General features: G+C 54.8%; 1 protein-coding gene across 2 annotated transcripts; it reads left to right on the forward strand.

Annotated features, from left to right (window-relative positions):
* On the forward strand, positions 1 to 19,880 carry LOC122379960. Of its 2 annotated transcripts, XM_043362655.1 has the most exons (14): positions 1 to 543; positions 9,248 to 9,332; positions 9,603 to 9,841; positions 10,296 to 10,516; positions 10,896 to 10,982; positions 11,640 to 11,861; positions 12,247 to 12,372; positions 12,971 to 13,969; positions 14,257 to 14,498; positions 14,779 to 15,033; positions 15,324 to 15,831; positions 16,784 to 17,076; positions 17,407 to 17,571; positions 18,529 to 19,880. In XM_043362655.1, exons 1-14 carry the CDS (start codon positions 431 to 433, stop codon positions 18,736 to 18,738), a joined length of 3,765 nt encoding a protein of 1,254 aa, XP_043218590.1. In that variant the 5' UTR covers positions 1 to 430; the 3' UTR covers positions 18,739 to 19,880. The 2 variants fall into 2 exon arrangements, with proteins under 2 accessions (XP_043218590.1, XP_043218591.1); XM_043362656.1 differs by lacking the exon at positions 11,640 to 11,861 and having other exon boundaries at positions 2 to 543.

Consider the following 19,880-nt stretch of genomic DNA (forward strand, 5'->3'; position numbering starts at 1 on the left):
TCTTTTCAAATTATTTAAATACCCAACCTATGGACAGGAGTTTTTGACTGATGGTTAGTACTTGTTTCGGTTTTGCAGGTTAAAGTCAGTGAGCTGCTTTGATCCTCATTCAGCCGGCACCCTCTGAGGGACCTCCCGCCGTCGGCCCGCCGCCTGGCGGCCAGTCGGCGAACTAGTCCGTCCGGCGAGTCGGCGCCGGCCGGCCGTCGACCGAGCCAGACGCCAGTCGTCGGTTTGGATGACCGGTCCGGATGCGGACGCTGTGGGCGCGGAGACTGTAAAGCAAAGTGCCAACTGCCAGTGGCGCGCGCCCGACGTTCTCAGCAGTGCGCGGTGAGACAGTGCGGTGCTCGCAGAGTGTGGGACGCTCTCCAGTCTCCACCAGCGCGACTGGTGGCGGGAAGTGTGAGTGTAGCCCCTGTGTGCGGCGATGGGAGATGAACTGTTCCTGCGCTCCCGGTGCTCGGGAGGCGCCGGCTGCCACTGCGCCGGAATGGAGCATTTCTACGTGCCTGACTCCACGGACCGCGCGCCGCCGACCAGGTAAGCGGATACGGGTGGAGTGCGTGACTAAACGCGGGATACAACAGCGACAGAGTGGGGTTAGGTTCGATTCCGATGCGGAAAAGTTAACCTCTCAAACTATGTCTCGGATTGAGGGGCTCGCTCATGTGGCCCAGCCTGGTTTGGGTGGGAGTAGCCGCCGTCATGTTAGGCTGGAAGAGAACGTGCCGTGAGCCATTAAACCGTTATGTGGTTTGGAAATTCATATTGATTTCTACTGGTATTGGTCTTACATGCCAAGGTCAGATTGACTGCGACTGGAGTTGGCACTTTGGTTCGAGCTCATGAATTATGCGTCTGCATTTTGCATACTTTTATCAAACCATTCAAACCTGTCCCATAATATCTTTTTTTTTTTGTTAAAACTTGCGTATAGCTATATCAATTATCATCTACTCTGCACCGCAGCCTGTAATCTGGATTATATCTGACTCGTGACGTCACTCTATTAACGTCACCGCGGGTCCGCTTATCTCTATCCCGTTGGGAACGATCGCCTAGCGTGCGTCACGTCCAGTCCGCTCGGGCTCTATCATCCGTTTCAGTTTCCAGATGATGTCTCTACTCATGGCACTGTGACGTGTTCGGCGTCATCATCCTGAAAAAAACATATTTAAACGGATTTTATGTTGTACCCTCGAAATTAACCTTTTCCAAATTATAGCGTTGCGTCGTTGGCCGAGACTGGCGATATGCCCAAGACTGGTATACCATCGGGAGCGCCTGTTGCCTGTTGCCTGTTGCCGTGGTAGGCTTAGTAAGAGATAACGGTAGGTAACTGGCCGAGCCACTGGCATGCATATTGCATAGTTATCGTCGGCGAAGGGACCACTGCACTGCTCTGACCTGCGACGAATGGACCAGGATCGGTACTTCGATCGATTAGCTGTACCGCGGTGGAGTCCCGGCCTTCGCAGTACCCTCACACTACCGACGACGGCTCCAAACCCCCGCTGCTCTCTTTGGGTAGAGGGGAGGCTGGGGTGAGTCAGCCGGTGGTGTGTGTCACGCAGAGGCTCCTCTGAGGGCACGCTGGATTGGAAGTGGACATAGTGCACCGTGCAGCAGTGCGGATACTGACTGAGGCGGCGGTACTGTGCAATGCACGGTGTGCCGTGCCCGTGTACGATGCAATGTGTGCAGTTTGCTGGACAGCACAACGCTCCGCGTACAGGCTGGGGGCACTGGACACTGGACAGAGTGGACCGAATTGGTCCTTTTAGTATGCTGTAAACGAGAGCCGGGTAAGGCTGTTTGCCGAACTATTCAGGTCGACTTTTGAAATATATTGACGTCCTTTTTCATTTTAGTAGATACGGGCACCATCGTTGTGCCGCTGGACTGTATTCTATTGTTAAGTCCGGCTCAAGTTTTACTTAGATCTTTTTTATTTGAACGCTTATGAGCATATACGAGTAGCTCTTGACATCTTTCTCCGGTCAAAGTCCATTGATTTTGCCTTTTGGTGTTGTCGATAGCGCATCACAGCTACGAGTAAATATGTTTACCACAGCTGTGCGGCGCACTTCACAGGTCGACACCCTTGAAGTACCCGCAATAACGCTGGTCGTTATCTGATGGACAGATAAAGAAAGCAGCTGGCTGTTTGACACGTTTGGCAAACAAATTTTATCGCTTATCTCGCATCTCTGCTCCGTTCAAAGGACATTCTTTATCTGCCGCCTCCGCTGGCTGTGTTTCCACGGTTGCTAAAGTTTTGTTGCATACGTTTGTTTCATCTTGCCGCTCCAGTGCTTCAACAGTCCATCCTTACTGTGCGTTCAATGACCCTGTCCCATCCAGTGACTCGCGAGTGATGACCTGTGACCTGTTACCTCTGACCTGCCCAGTCAGTCGCGCCGGAGGGGAGGGTCGTTTTTAGACACCCCGCAGCGTGAGGCACGGCCGGTTCTTTGAGCGTCTGATGAGGCGCCCCTCCCTCCCAGGGCGGCCTGTTAACGATTAGACTCGGACGTCCGCCTCACACTGCCCTGTGAACGCGGACAATAGCCGGAGATGGAGCGGCGTCCTCGGTCAGTGCAGTCAAATGTTCGTTAACGGGCTAGCGCCGGACAGCGGCGAGACGGTCCTCCGAATAGCCGCGCCGCCGCCCGGGGCGGCCCCGCCGGCGGCGCGGCCCTCTCGGACGGGACGGGAGGGGACGGGAGACGCTTCCCCAGTGCGTGGGCGCTCGGCGCGCGCGGCGGAGGCGCGCTCCCGCGCGCCGAGAGGAGCGTCCGTCGGGTTCGATTTTTTTTTTCTTTCTTTTTCAGCTCGTCGACCGTCCCTCTCACATCGCGTAAGGAATGGAGGAATGGACATAACGTGAGAGGGACGGCCGGCCGATCATCAGCCAATGTAACGTTCGAGCAGAGTCTGTGCGGCGCTATAGTTAACGGAAGATAACGTTGTTATTGGAGTGGTCGGGAGCCCGCTGTGGAACACAGCCGAGTCATGGAGGTCTGCCATCGAGGCAGTTACTGAGTCCAGAGCCGGTCGGAAGGATTAATTAGTGGCGGTGCTGTTCCCAATTTTGTGAATGCGTTTTAGCCAGCCTTCGTTGAAGATTAACGTTCCCTGCCAGCGCTGATGTGCTCGGTATCTTGATCTGTGAACATAGGCGCGGGAGCCGGGGGGGGCAGTGGGGGCAGCTTGCCCCCCCCCCCCCCAACTCTGGGGCCGTGGGGGCGGTGCCCCCACAGCTTTGAGACGGAATACCACACTTTTTTTGCAAATGTTTTCTTTTTTGTTGAAAAAGCCGAGGGGTGAAAAATAAGTGGTCTAAAACCGGTGAGAAAACTAGATTTGGGGGTACCCTAGGTTAATCTCTATTATGGTGTGCCCCCCCCCCCCCAGTCAGAAAGTAGTTCCCGCGCCCCTGTCTGTGAAGCATCTGTGTAGTGCCACTTCAACTTAATATGAAGTTACAATGTCTTGGAAACTTATTGATATATCTTTTAGAGTAGCGTGGCAATGCAGCTTGCAAGTAACCAGGATTTCTAATCCAACCGCGCGGCGCCTTCCATTGTCGGTCTGTGTTACGCTTTGATCTACATTGCAATCTGTCGAGCTGACTTTACCTTACACGGCTCCCAGAACCAACGCGAGAGCGGGTTGGCACTCGGTGGTAACTGGTAGGTCGTGACGTTCCCCGACGCCGCCAGCTCGTGACATTCCTGCCAATGTGATGTGCTGCGGCGTCAGAGCTAGCCGTCAGCCTGGAAGCCGGCGGTGTCACGAGGTGTCAGACGTGTCAGAGTAGGTGTCATGGGCGTCATGACGGTGTGATTAGTGTTGTACGGTGCTGGTGTCAGCCAGTGGGTAATTTTAATTAGGATTGGAGTGATGAGTATAGGCAAGTATCTGCCTGTTGCTGGAACGCTGTTGGCCTAGGATGGGCAGTTGACTTGACTTGCAGCACCACAGCCGCGGCTCGAGCTCCTTTTTCCAGGGCTTCCAGCATGTGTCTTGAGAGAATGTTTCCACCGGTTTGATGGATGTGGGGACTCACTTCTCTGCTCACCATTCAGTCGGCCCGCGCGGGCCGTGGGCTCTGCCTGTGTGTTGTTTTGATCAGTCTGAACTCTCTGACCTGCTTAGGCCGCAGGGGCGCGGCCGGCGGCACGCAGTTCATCAATCCATTGAGCGCAGTCAGTGGGGTGGCTGGGCCGGGCGGGCCGCTCTTCAGAGAGTAATTCACTCGTTTGTATGGCATACCGCACGGGACGAGGTTCCTGCCGCACAGCTGGGTAGAGGGGATGAAATGTGAGAGGGAGGAGAATTGGGTCGTGCTCTGCTTTTCGTACTCGGCGTAGTCATAATGTGATGGTTCTTGCCAATCCAAATACGGTTTCTGCACGCTCGGTGATTTTGTAGATCTGCCAATCGCGTTGATTTACAGCATGATGTTGACTCAACCTCGATTAGAAGACTACCTACTGACAGTCCAGGCGTGAGCTGCTAAGTTTTGTAGCGCCTTGTAACTCAGCAGGCAACTACAGGGCACAGAGCCAGCGTCTAAGATCTCACTGAACGTCAGCCAGTCTCAATGTAATCGCGGACCTAGACTTCTCACGCGCTATCGGGCGCCCAAAGCTCCGTGAGAACCCGTCTCTTGCGGCGACATGAAGCGAGAGGCAGAGCCGCCGTCGACGCGAGATTCTTGTCTTTTTTTGGGACAGTGGATTCCAAGATGAAATACATGTGAATTCCGTTTTTCTGGAACTATGGAAATCAATCAGTGACACAAATAGATAGTCGTCTTCCACATATGTAGCTTTGGGCGTTGAAGTGTTGGCTGATGACGTCAGGAGTGAACTTTGCACAGTCACCACTACCTGCTCTCTGGAATGGATGCACTTCAAAAAGTCCACCGGCCCTGCGCCGATCCTTCACTTTATTCAGTGGGGGCTGGGGTGGAGTAGCCAGTGGCTGTGGGTGTGGGTATGGGCTGGACCGCCCAACAGTCCGCTCCTCAATCCCACTGAATGGGCGGGATGTTCCAGGTCAAAGCATGTTCAGTCAACTTGAATCGTTGCCAGTCATCTGACGTTCATCAAATTAGTTGCCAGTCTCTCAGCACTGTCTGGATTGAGGTCGCCTTCGATTTTTCAATAGCCGTGAATAACTGAACACCGCCTGTGTCAAAACCACTACAAATGGAACGCAAACCATCGCTGCCACTACAAAACGCAGTGATGTGACGCTCTATAAATGCCCCGTCACCGTCCGCCCGCTGCTGTCAGCAGGCACACAATGAGAGTGCGAACTAGGACGGGTCGGCTCCGTCCTGCTCCGAGCGGACTCGCAGCTCGGGGCAGAGTCGCGCCGCAGCGTTGCCGCTTTGGCTGACCCACGGGCTGTGAACTCTGGGCTGTGGGGATATTGGGCGACCACACGCTCGCTGTTTGAATGGCCCAGTTCTGTACACGGACGGACGGTGGGCTTTACCTATTTGCGAGTTTGCCACAGTCAGCTTCTCAGTCAGCGTAGGTGTGGATTGTAGATAAGTAGGACGCGACCTTTCAGTTTCCTGTTCAATTGTCCAACTCAATAGAATGTGCAGCAGACTAAGGAGATGATTTAGGTGGACTTAATTTCCATCTCAGTGAGTGTAAGCAACGTGAACGGAAATTACTTTCTGTCGATTTACCAAAAACAGCCATTTATCTTCGTTTCACCGATTGTCTCGGTGGCCTATTGAATTGAATTGGTGACTTCCTGTGTTCGCTTCCATACGAGCTTCGAAAAATTAATTACCAGTGCTCTCTAGTAGCATCCTAACAGCGCCATCGGCAGTCATCCACACCCGTTTTCGCTCCTGTCCAGCTCAGCGGTAATTGGATTTTGCCGCTATTGGTCCGATATTGATGGTGGTCGACAAAGTGGGCGAGTCGATCGATCGATCGATCTTAGCGATGTCAAGCGGAATGTTGTGCTTTCGACATTCACTTTGGGACATTTTCATTCGAAGATGTTTTGATGAGTATTTGTATGTCCCACGTTTCAAACGTTGTTTTGGTCACAATTTGAAGTGTTGTGACCGTGACCTGAACACATTTTGTTGAAAGTCACGGCTATTTTCGCCAGCATCCTAAATATCACCTGCACTCGAGTTTCAATGTCAGCAGCTGCCGTTATGGGTGCGTGTCAGGGTCACCACTCTATGCGACACCTCCGGGGTCACCGGACACCCGTCCCACCGGGCTGGCTCGGGTGGTACGCCGCGGCGCGTGATTCCCGGCTCTGTGTACGCTGCGGTCGGTTCGCGCCGACACCGGAGCGCGGTGTGGTTCGGTTCGACTACCCACCAGGTAGGTCTGGGCTGTATTTCAGCTCGAACTTTTCATTACCGGTCACGTCTGTGGCGATTTCAATGCGGTCGGGGCCGTGCCGGGACTGACGCGGCCATGGGATCGCTGTGGTCGCTGACTGCACTGTCACGGACCCTGCGGTCACATGACCGTGTTCCGGCGCCAAACTCGGCTCAGAAAAATGGCCATGGTGCGGGGCGTTGTTTTTAGAACTTACATTCGTGGCTGTGTTTTCCCTGGAGCATGATAGCAATGATTAGTTGCAGGTTTGCATTGGCCGACTTTGTATTCTGATCGGCAGCGACTCGTGATGCGAATGGAGCTGATGTTTTTTACTTAATTGAAGTTGCTTGTCTCCGTATCTTTTTTGAATAGGTAGGTACTGTTGAATCGAAGTCACACCAATGCTGTCCAGTGTCCAGTGGCCAGTGACACCGAAAATCCAGAGACCATTACACTACACTTTCCGTGAGAATGAATTACGCGAATGCTGTCCCGAGTTTCCGCGTGCCGGTCACCGATATGAACTAGCCGGACGTTTTACAATGTTTGAAAGATTGGAATGCGTTTACATTTTGAACCCGGGCAACGTGGTCAGCGCCGCGCGTCTGGGGTTTGTATCAGCGGGACTCGTAATCCTGAACGGACATGAGACTGGCTGTGATTATCTGTGAATGTGCTGTGACTCAGACTTCAGAGTCATTTATTTGTTACTGATAGAGAGCTCAGTGTCATTGCGCGATGTTTTAGCCTACCCAAAGTACGGTTAATTGTTATATTTGGCACGTTGTTGAGCTAGCATATCATGATGCCGAATTATCATGATCGGTAACGATGCTGCAAACGCGGCTGAACGTTTGATATTCTGATAAATGCAGAAGAGCGGAATGCTTGGCTGCATCGCTTGCCTCGTCAGACGGATATCAAGTGTTACTCCAGAAAACCGCATGCTTCCTTCCTTCCTGTGCAACTTCCTCTTTCCCGTGTTGCTGGAAGTTACAATAGTGGTCTATAGCCAGTTGCTACCACCACCCACTGGTCACAGTATCCGGTGTCCGTCACTCAGCAGGGGAATCGCGCTCAGGGGTGAATCACCGAGCGGTGTACCCGCGCAATCACTGCCGACTTGTGCTGTCAGACTCGGACCGTATCGCCTGACAGCATTGTCAGGCACGGACCGCACCACCCGGCCTCGGAACCCGCAGCCTGCAGCCGGTCTTCCTAGTACCTGGCACCACTGACCGGATGTGCTGGTACTACTCATTGGTTCCAGCTGCTGGCACACCACAGCAAAGGCTCTCTTGTAGTCTGATGTTGGGTGCTGCGATTTGTCTCCCCAGTTCACATGCCCGCCGCGGCCGTGACACCGTTCTTGTGGCACCCAGGACTGTCGGTCCTTCTCTCCCCATCCTCACCCAATGCCGTGATTGGACTGCACGCGCTGCTGGACGCAGCACTGTGTCACGTTCATAGCAGCGCTGTAGTCGCCAGTGGCGTGCAACACTGCCACTTTGACTTATCAATGGTCCATTAATCATGACCATGGGCAGTCACAGTGACCCTAATGCATTTATTGATCCTTACACTGCAATGGTAAATTTCCGTTCATGCAGGACCATGCAACCCGTGCAGTGCGCGAGTATTACCGGCTGCCAGGAGCGGCGGTAGCATGCAGTGAGGTCGGACGCCCTTGGCAGCAGTATCGATCCGCGCTCTCCCACGTGGGGAGCCTGCGGACTGCCAGGGGCGCGTGGCTGCTCCCCTGCGTCTGGTGAACCGCCGCCGGACCGGGCGAGACGCCGACGATCAAACCAGACGCGTGGCATGCGGGTGGTAACCGAACGCTGCGAGCTGGGTGGGATTGACTCGGTCCGACGGGGAATGAGGCACTCAGCAGTCAGCACTAGCAGTCTGGCAATGGTCCAATGATGCATAGAAAGTGACGTGCTGTGGGTTCTTTTACACGCATTCGACGTGCAGTTGTTGGTCCTTTGTGCCCAGATTGCATAGACATTGGACATACTAGCAGGAATTTTGGTTGCTGGGCGATTGGAACGGTGGCGTCATTGATTCCGTTTCCCACCGCGTAGACCCGCATCCTGTGTGCGTCCGTCCATTGTTCTGTCCCATCCTCCCTCCCTGCCTCTGTTGAGCAGAGACAGACCCGCCTACCCGTTTGTTTGGGGCCCTGTCGCCGCGAGCGTGTTCCGCGATGACTCACCAGTCTCCCCGTCTCCCCTCCCCACCGGGGTCCGCGTGCCCATTTGGTTCGGAGCCTGTGTCACATCAAGAGTCAGCCCACTCCACCGACCCGGGACGGACGGACGGACGGTGTCTGGACGGGCGGCGTCGGCCGAAACTCTGGGGCTGGACGCGAGCACACGTTTTTCGGTGCGTCGGTCGGACGATGGGGTCGTTAGCGGGTTTAATGGTCGGCTCTCACGTACTGCGGAGGTGAGGTGTAGCGGGACTGACCGGATGGGATGGTGGCGATAATTAGGGTCGCCGGGCCATGGAAATGTGAGCCGAGGTTATAGACAGGTGGATACGGACGTGCGCTCGTCACTGTGTCCTGAGTGCGGGCGGCAACTGACATGCGGGCAAAATGTAAAGGGCTTGTCGGCTGATGTCACGCAAAGCGCATATGTGCGCTGCAGTGATCTTACCCTGGTAATCCCCGAGACGGAAAGGTCTAACTGGTTTCTGGAATATGTTCGTGGACAAAAGCAAACGCCTACATTACCAATGGCCACATACTCACCACAGACGCGCTTAATTATAAGATAGTTTACATCCAGCGTTATCTTTCCCCGTGCATCCACTGGAGTCTGTTGCCTATGTATATGCTGACCCTGTCCCTCTTGTTTCAGCTCCCGTGGTCGCCGTGTGTCGGGCCAGGCCGGCGGCGCGCTCAACGACTCCATGCACTCCATCAAGAGCAGCTCCACGCGACCGGTGGGTGTTAGAGGTGTCCGCGGTGTGGGAGCGAGCCCAGCTTACTCCCCTACTATCTTCTGCGTTGTGGGAATGGGGAAAGAAGCGGGTCAGTTTTATACTTAAGTGTATGGTGTCCTTTCCTTTGGTGATAAGTGTGCTGGTCAGGTGACTACTAGAGGTGTGATCGTAGTTGGTTACTGTGTCCGTGTGCCTGCGGTACAAGCGCCGGCCAGGTTCGCCGGTGCCGCTGTTCGTCCCTAACCCTCCCCTCTCATGTCTGTCGTCCAGGCGCCATCCAGGTCCGCCGGTGCTGCCGCCGCCTCTCAGGACTGCACGGCCGCTCTGCTGGCCTCTGTGTTTGACCAGGTGAGCGGGGCGGAGACCGACGACCGCCCGGCCCGGTCCCGCCGGGTCCGCCGGCCGGCCAAAGAGCGCCGCCGCCAGGAGGAGTCTCAGATGGACACCAGCGGGCTGCCCGACCTCTCCTACCTGGCCTACAGCAGCGACGAGGAGTTCGAGGAGTTCATGTGAGTTGGAGGAGCGAGGAGTTAGGAGTTCATGCGAGTCGGGTGACTGACGGTCATACTGGAAGGGGAGGCAGTCGGTCACGAATGGGGACGTAAGAAGATTGCATTGTTTTGCCCTGAAGGGAAACCATCCGATGACAAAAAGGAAACTTTGGAATCGGCTGATGTTTTTGTCACGATGCCCTGCGAAATTGGTATCATGAAGTCACAGTACTTCCGCTCGCCGGTAGCTTTCTCAGGCTGCTCTCCCCGCACACATTTCCATTACCGATGTGTATGACACTGACTCACTTACACCCTGCGTATCACCCTAGGAAGCAGCCGTATACCGACTGACACCTTCCCTATGACACACTGACGCCCTCCCCACGTATGTCACCCCAGGAAGCAGCCGTATACCGACCAACGCCTTCCCTGTGACACACTAACACCCTCCCCACGTGTGTCACCCCAGGAAGCAGCCGCGCACGGACTACACGTACTCCCGCAGCCTGTCGTACACTGCAGTCCGGCCGGAGCCAGTCGGGCCGCCCAGCATGTCCCGGCTGGGGCTGCGCTCACCCTCACACGGGGCAGGGGACAGCCCGCTGCCGGCGCCACGGACCGCGCCCAGCCGCGCTGATAGGGGAGCGGCGCAGGCGGCGGCCAGTCCGGCGCTACCGGGCGACGAGCGGGGTGAGTGGAGGGGATAGGGTGGTTGAGTGTTTGTCTCTTCAGGGGGGAGCCGGGGTGCCTAATGTTGGCTATGGTTTTATTTTACGACTCGTTATCTTTCGTAATGGTATTGCAAGGGTGCTGGATTGTGTGGGCTCGGATGCCGTCATCAACAGATAATATCGGTCTGTAACGCTTGTCTATGACGCCATTCCCGAGTGATTATGAAAATGAAAAGCTGGCGATAGCTTCAAAGTTCGTCGAAAATATTCCTTTTTGAAATAGCAGCTATTCAGGAGTATGCTATTAAAACGGTCATTGTTTTGTCCGACAGAAGCAAATAGCGGTCGTCATTTGAAGAAGTCGCCGACAAAATAACCAGGCCACATTTCGTTTTCAGGCGTCTATGAGAGTACAACAACGCGCGTGTACAGCTACCGTCGTGAGATCACCTCGCGTGTTTCGTCCAACAGCCTGATGTCAAACGGTAGGTGGGAAAAATAACTGCTATCATAACGCAGTGATTTATCAATAACATTTTGTGCACTCACCTCTGCTACGGTATTTATCGATTACTGCTGTCTATTGGTTCTGCCACGGCCTGTATCGAATATGGCAGTGCTTTCTATCCTAACCATAGCCCGACTGTATTGATTATCGCTATCTTCCCACCTCTGGTACGTTATCTATCGACCCGACTCCGCCCGTGACGTTGTAGGCTGCTCTCTATAGATCACAATGGACTCTCGTCGTCCCGCCGTCGCTGTCACTAATTGCCTCAATCGATTCCCGTCAACCCGTCATTGTCCGTATTGCGTACTGTCATTACTCCATTACCTATTGTCTGGTGGCTAAACTGTCCGTATTGACGTTGGTGTACCATTAACTGTCTCCATCAATTGATGCTCCGTTGTTACTAACTACGTCTATTGATCACTATTAACTCACTGCTAGCACTAACTGGGTCCATTGATCATGGTTAGCCTCCACCATCCATCAGCAACCGTTACCTCTTTGACTGACCTCCGTTGTGTCCTCCTAAACGGGCCCCCACCCACCGTGTCCACCCGTGCACGGCCAGGCATTTGGTGGTGTCCCTCTGTTACTTTACCGACCGTCCACCATATTGTCCTTCTGCCCGCAGCGTCCGTGGCTCCGCCGCTCTCCTTCACCTACTCCTCGTCCGCCGAGGCTCCGCCGCCGCCGCCCGGACCCGAGCCGTCCCCCGCACCGCCTGCCGTCCTCCCAGCGGAGGGAGGACCCGCCAGCTCCTCCTCCGTCCTCCCCAGGTCCTCCCCGAACTCCGCGGAGTCCTCCCGTCCGACTCCGTCCCTCGAGGATGCACTGCTACTCGAGGAGCTACTCGGTAATCGGGGGGGGGGGGGGCGGCTGTGCTGAACCGATGGTGTTGTGTGATTTCAAGAGAGCGTTGGCCGTTGACAGGTTGTGGCGAAATTGGGAAATCTGATGGAATCGTCTCTAGTATTGTCCTCTTTTTAAAATGTTAATTTCACATTAATTTTTACTTGTCCATGTCCAAATTGTTTTTGTGTCGTTCCTTGCTGGGTGTTAAATCATTGTCAGGCAGTGGGACTGTGACAACGCGCTGTGTTACAATTCACAGCACATTTGTTATTCCTGATGCTATCATCTCCTCCAAACAATATTTACTGTTTCTCTCAGACTACCACGCCCCTGTTCCCGCAGGCGACACAGACGATATCTCTTGCTGACGCCCCTATTTCCGGCAGGTGACTCCACCCTGGGCCTGTCGCCCGGCCTGGACGCCGACTCCCAGGACGAGGAGTGGCTCCCTACTGACGGCGTGTCCAAACTGGGCGCCCATCGCTGCAGCACGCCCTACAAAACACGACCAGGTGAGACTCGGCTCACTGCTGGGTGAGGCTGTTTTGTCGGGTTCTGTTTGAGTAGCTCTCATAGGATTCATCACTGCTTTCCATCGAGCAGTGTTTCATTTTTCAGCCTTTTTGGTGGCAAATCACACCTAATAGGGAAAATATTTTCATCCCTAAAATATGAATGACCGACTTTACTTCATCTCTGAAAAGAGTTTCATGTATTCCCAACAGCCAGTTCCCTTGTCACTTGACAGTTGATGCACTCACATCCTTTTGTTCCACACCCTGTCAAGATCCTGACATGAAATCCTGGTTTATCAGTTAGCATAAAAACTGGCATTACACCATTTTACAAAAATACTGCAGTTATTTTCCTTCTTTTTTCTCATCCTAGGATTTTTTTTTCTTCATCGGCACACCCAACCAATATCCAATTTTAGAACACTGCCATCGAGTCCCTGTGAAACATCGAATAATTTGATCACCTCATAGATATACGCAGGTCCGTGAAAGGTTCGAGCAAAATCGTTCCCAGTGATTGACATTGCCTCGTCACCACGGGTGTCGTGTGTCGTTTGTCGTCAGCCGTCCGACCCTACCCCTGTGTCTCCCTCAGGCTGGTCGGTGCGCCGCTGCGCCCGTCAGGCCCTCTCGCCGCTGCTGCGTCTCTGGCTGGCCCTGACAGCCGTCTGCCACCACCTCTGGACCTCTCTCCGGCCGCTGTTCCTCGCCCCAGTCTCTAAAGGCGTCTCCGCGTCCGGGCCGGCGGCTGGTGTATCGTCAGGGCTAGCGCCGGGAGTGTCGGTGGGCACAGCGAGGACGGCAGTGGGTGCTGACTCGCCGGTGGTGGGGTCAGTGCAGGGGAAGGAGAGGCGGAACAGTCGGCCGCCGTCACGGCACCGCTACCAGCTCCGTCCGCGCCTCACACCGCAGAGAGATACGCTCTATGGAGAGTGGTCGGACGCGGCGGCCGGCAGACAGAATGGTGGACTGGGAGTGAGTGCCGGTCGGGATGGGGAGTCTACCCAGGATGGCAGTGACTCTGTGAGGCCCGGTGGAGGACCTGGGAGGCTGTTAACCGCCCTCGCCTGGCTTGCGGCAGTGCTGTGGTACGTGAACCCCCTCCGCTGGGCGGCCGCAGCCTGCAGTGCTGCCATCTCCCGCGCGCAGACGGCGGCTGAAGTGCTGGACTTGCCGCGTGGTGCCGCCACAGTCGCCGCCGCTCTCAATCCAGCTGCGTGGGCGCGAACGGTACGGCGGAAACTCACTGGTCCGTCAGGGAAGCTTGAGTCCCGTCCCGGCTGGCTGCGCTGGGCCGGCGCGCTGCTCTGGGGCTCGGTGGGGACCGCGTCAGCCGCTCCGGCGCCACCCGCCGCTCCGGGCTCCGGCTCCCGGGCGGAGCTGTGGCGCCGCTCCGGCTCCCTGCTGGCCGGCTCCGGCGGCGATCCGGGAGCCGGGAGCCGCGTGGGAGCTGGTGGGCCGAGCGCCGAGAGCTGGGTGGGTGAAGCAGCGGTGAAGGAACGTCGGGAGGGCGGCGGCTGGCGCTGTCTGCCCCTTGCGACAGCTGCCCTGCTGCTGCTTCTACTGACCGTACTGCTGCTGCTGCCCTTCTTAGGTGAGTAAAGATACCCCCAGAGAATGTAGCTCATCGCCGCAGCTTATTCGACGTCAATGTTGATGTTCGCAGCTTATTGTTATTCCATCCCGCACGCCTTGTAGATGATGACTGGCGGTGGTGAGAGGTCGCGTTTCGTAAGTCTGACGAGGGAAGTATTACTTCATCAAGTTTACCGTCACTTTACCTTTGTTGATACTGCTGAATGAATTAAGAGCTGTCCGACTGGGAGACTACTACTGGCAAGGTTTATTGCCCGTTCCTAACCCCGATCGCCATGCCCTCAGGCTGGCTGGGCGGAGAGGGTGGCGAGTCACCGGTGGAGCTACTGCTGCCCGCTGGACGGTGGTCCCTACCAGACGCAGACTCTGCCAAACAGTACCTCTCGGAGGCTCTGTCGTCACTGGGCGGAGGACTGTCCTTCCTGGTCGGAGGAGTGTCATATCTACTGGGAGGAATCCTCGCCGGGCTGACATCACTGGCTGAAGGACTGATTGCCATCGGCATCTACGGTCTAGCGGTAGTACAGGTACGCAACCCTTACTGGCTAATCGGTATATTAGGCTTTGAGTTGCAATGTTTCAGAACTACATATGCTTCATTTGGATGTTGTGCCATATTCCACTTTTTCACTTTATCATTTATTTTCCCCATGACAAACAACAATCGGTGCAATCATATATTTCACATTTTCCCGTCGGGTCACGACCCCGCTCAGCTGAACATCTGAGCAGTGATGGCGCTGTCTCCCTAACTGGGTAACGGGTACTGGTAACGTTAATCTGATGGACGGCTCTGCCGGTTCTCAGGTGGCGCTGGCTCAGCTGGCGGGTGCGGTCGGCTCGGCGGGAGCCGTGCTCTGGGCACCTCTGACCTCTGGGTCGGCTCTGCCACCTCCCACCCCTGCCGCGGGTACTGAGCCGTCCCCTGTCCCTGCTGAGGTGGTGGTGGCCCCCGTTGCCGGAGACGCGGATCGGACGCTATCCGACCCCCGCCTCAGTGAGGTACTGGTACAGATGGACGAGCTGAAGGCCAGGCTGGAGCTGCTGCAGCAGGAATACCAGGTGAGGCTAGACTGTTTAGGACAATCTGCCTATTTTTATTTTTGTATTATTGGTATTATTATCATAATTTATCTGAATATTAATGTGAATGTGTCATCGTCACAGAAGCGTGAATCATCATCCACGCTGTCAATGGGTGTTTTGTCCAACAGTTGCTTTGTTGAGGTGTTTGACCCGGCCAAAGCGACTGTCAAGCGTTTACTCTGATCAGGGACTTTCCATCCTACTCTCTCCTGCCCGTCTCCCGCACAGTCACCACTTATCAATGACACCCCTCCCCCCCCCTCCAGACGTGTCGGTCGGCCGCCGCGCTGCCCCCGTCGGCGGCGGCTGTTCGCGCCGCTCTGGGCCTGCCGTCCGACTCTGCTCCGCTCACCACCGACCGTCTGGAGGCCGCCGAGGCGCGGCTGCGGGGCCGCCTGGAGGCCGAGCTGGCGGCCGTCCGCGCCCTGCTGGACCGGGAGGACGGTGGACGGGACGTGGAGGTGCTGCTCGCCCGTCTGACCGCACTGGAGGAGGCGGTGCCGGCGGCCCAGCGGCAGAGGTCCCGACTGGACGCCGAGGGCCGGGCGGCGGCCGCGCGGCTCGGCTCACTGGAGCAGGAGATGGGTGACCTGAGGGCGGAGCTGGCCCACCTGCAGAGCGCGCTGTCGGCGGCCCGGGAGGCGCTCCAGCGGACCGGCTCCTGCTGTAACGGCACGGCGGCCGACTGGAGCGGCACAGTGGGCGCCGAGCTGGGCCGGATGGAGAGCCAGCTGCTCGACAGGATGCAGCTCTTCACCACCAACTTCAGAAAAGGTGCGCCGGTGGAGACATGTGGGCTGAATTAGCCCAGGGTATATTGAGTGAAGGGTAGGACGAACTTTGGTAGGAATTTCTAGTATAACTACTAGAAAACCTACTATATGTGGTCGGGACTAGCAAAAAGTTAGTTCAAACTAGAATATGGTTGCGCTTATGGTTGGCAGTCGTGACGCGCACGTGACATTCATTTCTTAAATTTCTTAAATAAGAGGTTTTAGGGGCCGATTAGTGCGCAGATACATTCAATTAGCTATTCATAATTGATTACGCAAACATTTAAGATTCTACAATCTACATCATTCAATTCTAGCCGAAATCACACGGCGCTCCCAGGATTCGAACTCACGACCCTCGGATCCGTAGCCCGATACGCTACCGACTGTGCTACCGAGGACCGCGCGCCGACGATCGGAGAGGCGGATCGCGGGTGCTGGCGTGCAGAGAAATCTTTACCCTGTACGCCGTAGAAGATCGGCTGGGTTTCGTGAAAAATGGTAGAGGAATTGTCGAAAGAAAATTCATCGATCTATCATTTGAGACTAAGAACCATTGATTCCTTCAAAGGTTGACCGAGATATCGCTCGCCGAAAACAGGCCATTTAACATGTAAACCCTATGGGCTGGTAGGAAATGTACGCCGTGGAGCAGCAGTGCTACCAACTAACTTCGGCGGGGGCCGGAATTAGCCAGCTATGCATCTGTACTATTGTATTTTCTGACAACGGTAGCTGGTCCACAAAATGTGAAAAATATTAATCTGTGCTTGCGCATTTTCTCCTTCAATTTTGAAGCCTTGACTTTTTTGTTTACTGTTGTTGGTCCGTCGATAGTTGATAATTTAGAGTGACGGTTCCGTGAAAAATTGCTTCGGTGACTGGAAAATCAGACATCACCTTCAGTTCTCAGTCCCTCTATTGCTGACATCGCCTCCCGTCATCTCTGGCAGATCTGACGGCGGACCTTCCGTCTCTGACGGGAGCGGCGGCCGCTGCCGCTGCCGGCGGCTCAGGCGGCGGGGGCGGCGGTATCAGCCGGGAGGAGGCGCTCGCCATCGCTCAGCACGAGTTAGCCCTCTACGACGCCGATAAGACGGGCCAGTTCGACTTTGCGCTGGAGTCTGCGGGCGGCAGTGTGCTGAGCACAAAGTGTACCGAGGCGTACACGGCCCGCACGGCGCGGCTGACTGTGCTGGGGGTGCCGCTGTGGTACCCGTCCAATAATCCCCGCTCCATCATACAGGTGAGAGTCCAATAACCCGCGCTCCATCATACAGGTAAGCCTGGTAATTAGGTAGCATACACTGCATTGGTGACAGATAGCTGCAGAGGCTTCCCCAATAACTTGTAAGAATGTGATATTGGTGACGGATAGCAGAGGCGTTCCCAATAATTTTTAAGAATGAATTATTCATTGGCATTCGCTGCTAGTACTAGGCATGCTCCGTGGTTTCGAAATGAGTTTGTCGTATTTCTGTTCCCGTTCAGTATACTCCCATTAATGATCGTAAATGTGAGCTCCAGCCGGTATCCCCTCGCGTCACCCCTGACCTGACCTCCCCTCTACCTCCAGCCGTACGGCCGGCCGGGCGAGTGCTTCGCCTTTCACGGCGAGGGTCAGTTCGTGATCGGCCTGTCCCGGCCGGTCCGACCCACCGAGTTTGTGATCGAGCACATCGCCCGCGGCCTGACGCCCGGTGGACGAATCGACTCGGCGCCCCGACACTGCTCCGTCCTGGTGAGAACATGTGCCGCTCTCTGTGAGAACGTGTGCCGTTCTAGTAAGGCGTTATCCGGTCCATGTAAAGGCAATGAACACTTCATCATTGATCATGGTTATAAACCTGCTTCTCTGTCTTGTTGGGGCACCGTTCTTCTCTAGTTCTCTAACACAGAGCCATTTTATCAACGTACTACGCCAACGTCCGCTCAATACTGGAGTACTGCAGTGTAGTGTGGAGTGGAGCGGCGCGGACACACATGCAGCGGATTGAACGTGTGCAGGAGAAGTTTCTGGTTTGGCTCTGTGCCCGCTCCCATGTACGCGGGGTGTCGTTTGTTTACCGTGACCTCACTGAACACTTTAAGGTGAACACCCTAGCTGCCCGACACGAGCAGCACGACATTATGTTTCTCCGAAACATTCATCGAAGCAAAATATGTTCGTCATTTCTTCTGGAAAAGTTTCCCATACACGTGCCGCCCCGGACACTGCGTACACAGTCACTGTTCGCTGTCTCGTTTGCAAGGGTAAACACTGTTCGCTCATGTTCATTCAACCGCATACCGAATGTGTGCAACGCATTCTTGGAGGCGAACAGGGATGTGGACGTCTGGGAGAGTAGCATGGCAGAGTTCAGGTCAAGAGTGAAACGGTATGTGAGTGAGAGACACAGATAGGTAGGTGTAACTGTTCGGTTGTTACTGGAAACAAATGTTTCTAGTCTGCTTTGTTTTTACTGTGCTCGTTTTTACTGTGCTTGTTTAGTGTGTATCAATGTTTTATTTGTTGACTTCATCTGTCATTGGGGTAACGCCCGTTGGTGATAAAAGAATAAATGAAATGAAATGAAATGAAATAGTTAAGACGGTACTTTAGGTGGTCTTCTCTGGCTCTGGTTATCTTTCCCGACAGTCTCCCTGACGCCTTCTCTCCCATGATAATTTTCCCTGACACTTCCCTTGTCTGTTTCAGGCTGTGGCCGATGACGGTGGTCCGGCCACATTGCTGGCCAGTTTCGAGTACTCGGCGGCCGGGCCGCCCCTGCAGCGGTTCGCGGCGGCCCCCACCGACCGGCCGGTAAGCGCTGTAGAGCTGAGGGTCACCTCCAACTGGGGACACCCCGAGTACACGTGTCTGTACCGGTTCAGAGTACACGGTCAGCCGGAGGGGGACGCCAGGTGACGGCATGAGTCGAGAGGATAACACGGCGGAGAGATGGAACGGTGAGATCGGGGATGGAGGAAGAGGTACCTTTGGAGTAGATGGAGGTACCTTTCTGTGTCAAGAGAACACGGAGACGACCTGGTGCCGCTTACGTGCCTCAACTTTCCCAAGGAGTCTGGGAGATGGGAAGAGCGACAGATTCGTGCCTCGCAAACTGAACACAGTCCAGAGACTGAACATTGAGCACAGCTCGTGAGTGAGAGCTCGAATATCAAGTGGTCGGACTGTCGGCAAATGGCGTGGAACTCTGTCTTACGTGAGTTCGCGATCTACCAGACAGTGGTCACACAGTGTCAGTACAATGAACCTTGGTCTGGGCGCTGCCTGTCGGACCCACTGTCGCTGGAACATAGCGCCGAGAGAGCGAGCGATCTTCTCGGATACCGCCGACTGCCGGCGGTAGAGACAACCCCGGCGGTAGAGACAGAGGTAGGAGAGACAGTAGAGCTTAAACTCGGGGCCGTGTGTGTATGGAATCTTGGAGAAATGCGTATCGCGTACTGTCAGGTGATCTGCTAGTCTGAGTCCTGTTTTGCAGCTTTGTGTTCTGCTTCGTTGGCATTGGTTTCCTGAGATCTCCGTTCGAGTTTATATTGTAAATGCGTTTATTTAAAGGAGCTTTTTATACTGAACGGTCGTTATTAAGCCAGTACAGTACTATGCTAAGTGGCTGCATGTCTCGCTAGTTCAGGTACCTTCTGCTAGAATCTGTTGTATTTGTTTATCATTGCCATCAGGGGACATACCCATGCGTTGCCAAAGCTTTGTAACATGAAAAAATGTATGCGTTCTTACATATGTCACCATCTGAGCTTCTACGGAATTATTTGTACAAATGCGTTAACTGTTTATTTTCTTGCGTTGCCATGTGTTGAGATTACGTGTGTGGTCACAGCTTGTTTTATTGTGTGCGAGTGTCGCCTGTGCAGTTAGCCCTGACTCTGCCCGGATTTTCTGCCTGTTCTACCGTCCCTTCTCACTCTGGGTCGGTAGCAACTGAAAAGCACAGCCTTTGGTACACTGCCTCTGTATTCGTGGTGTCGTACCCGATTGTGAGTTGGTATGCGTGTGCTTTTGAATAAAATGTCGTACATATCGTT

The sequence above is a fragment of the Amphibalanus amphitrite genome, unplaced genomic scaffold, assembly GCF_019059575.1.
Source record: "Amphibalanus amphitrite isolate SeventyFive unplaced genomic scaffold, NRLGWU_Aamphi_draft 000087F_arrow, whole genome shotgun sequence".
Classification (NCBI taxonomy): Eukaryota; Metazoa; Arthropoda; class Thecostraca; order Balanomorpha; family Balanidae; genus Amphibalanus; species Amphibalanus amphitrite.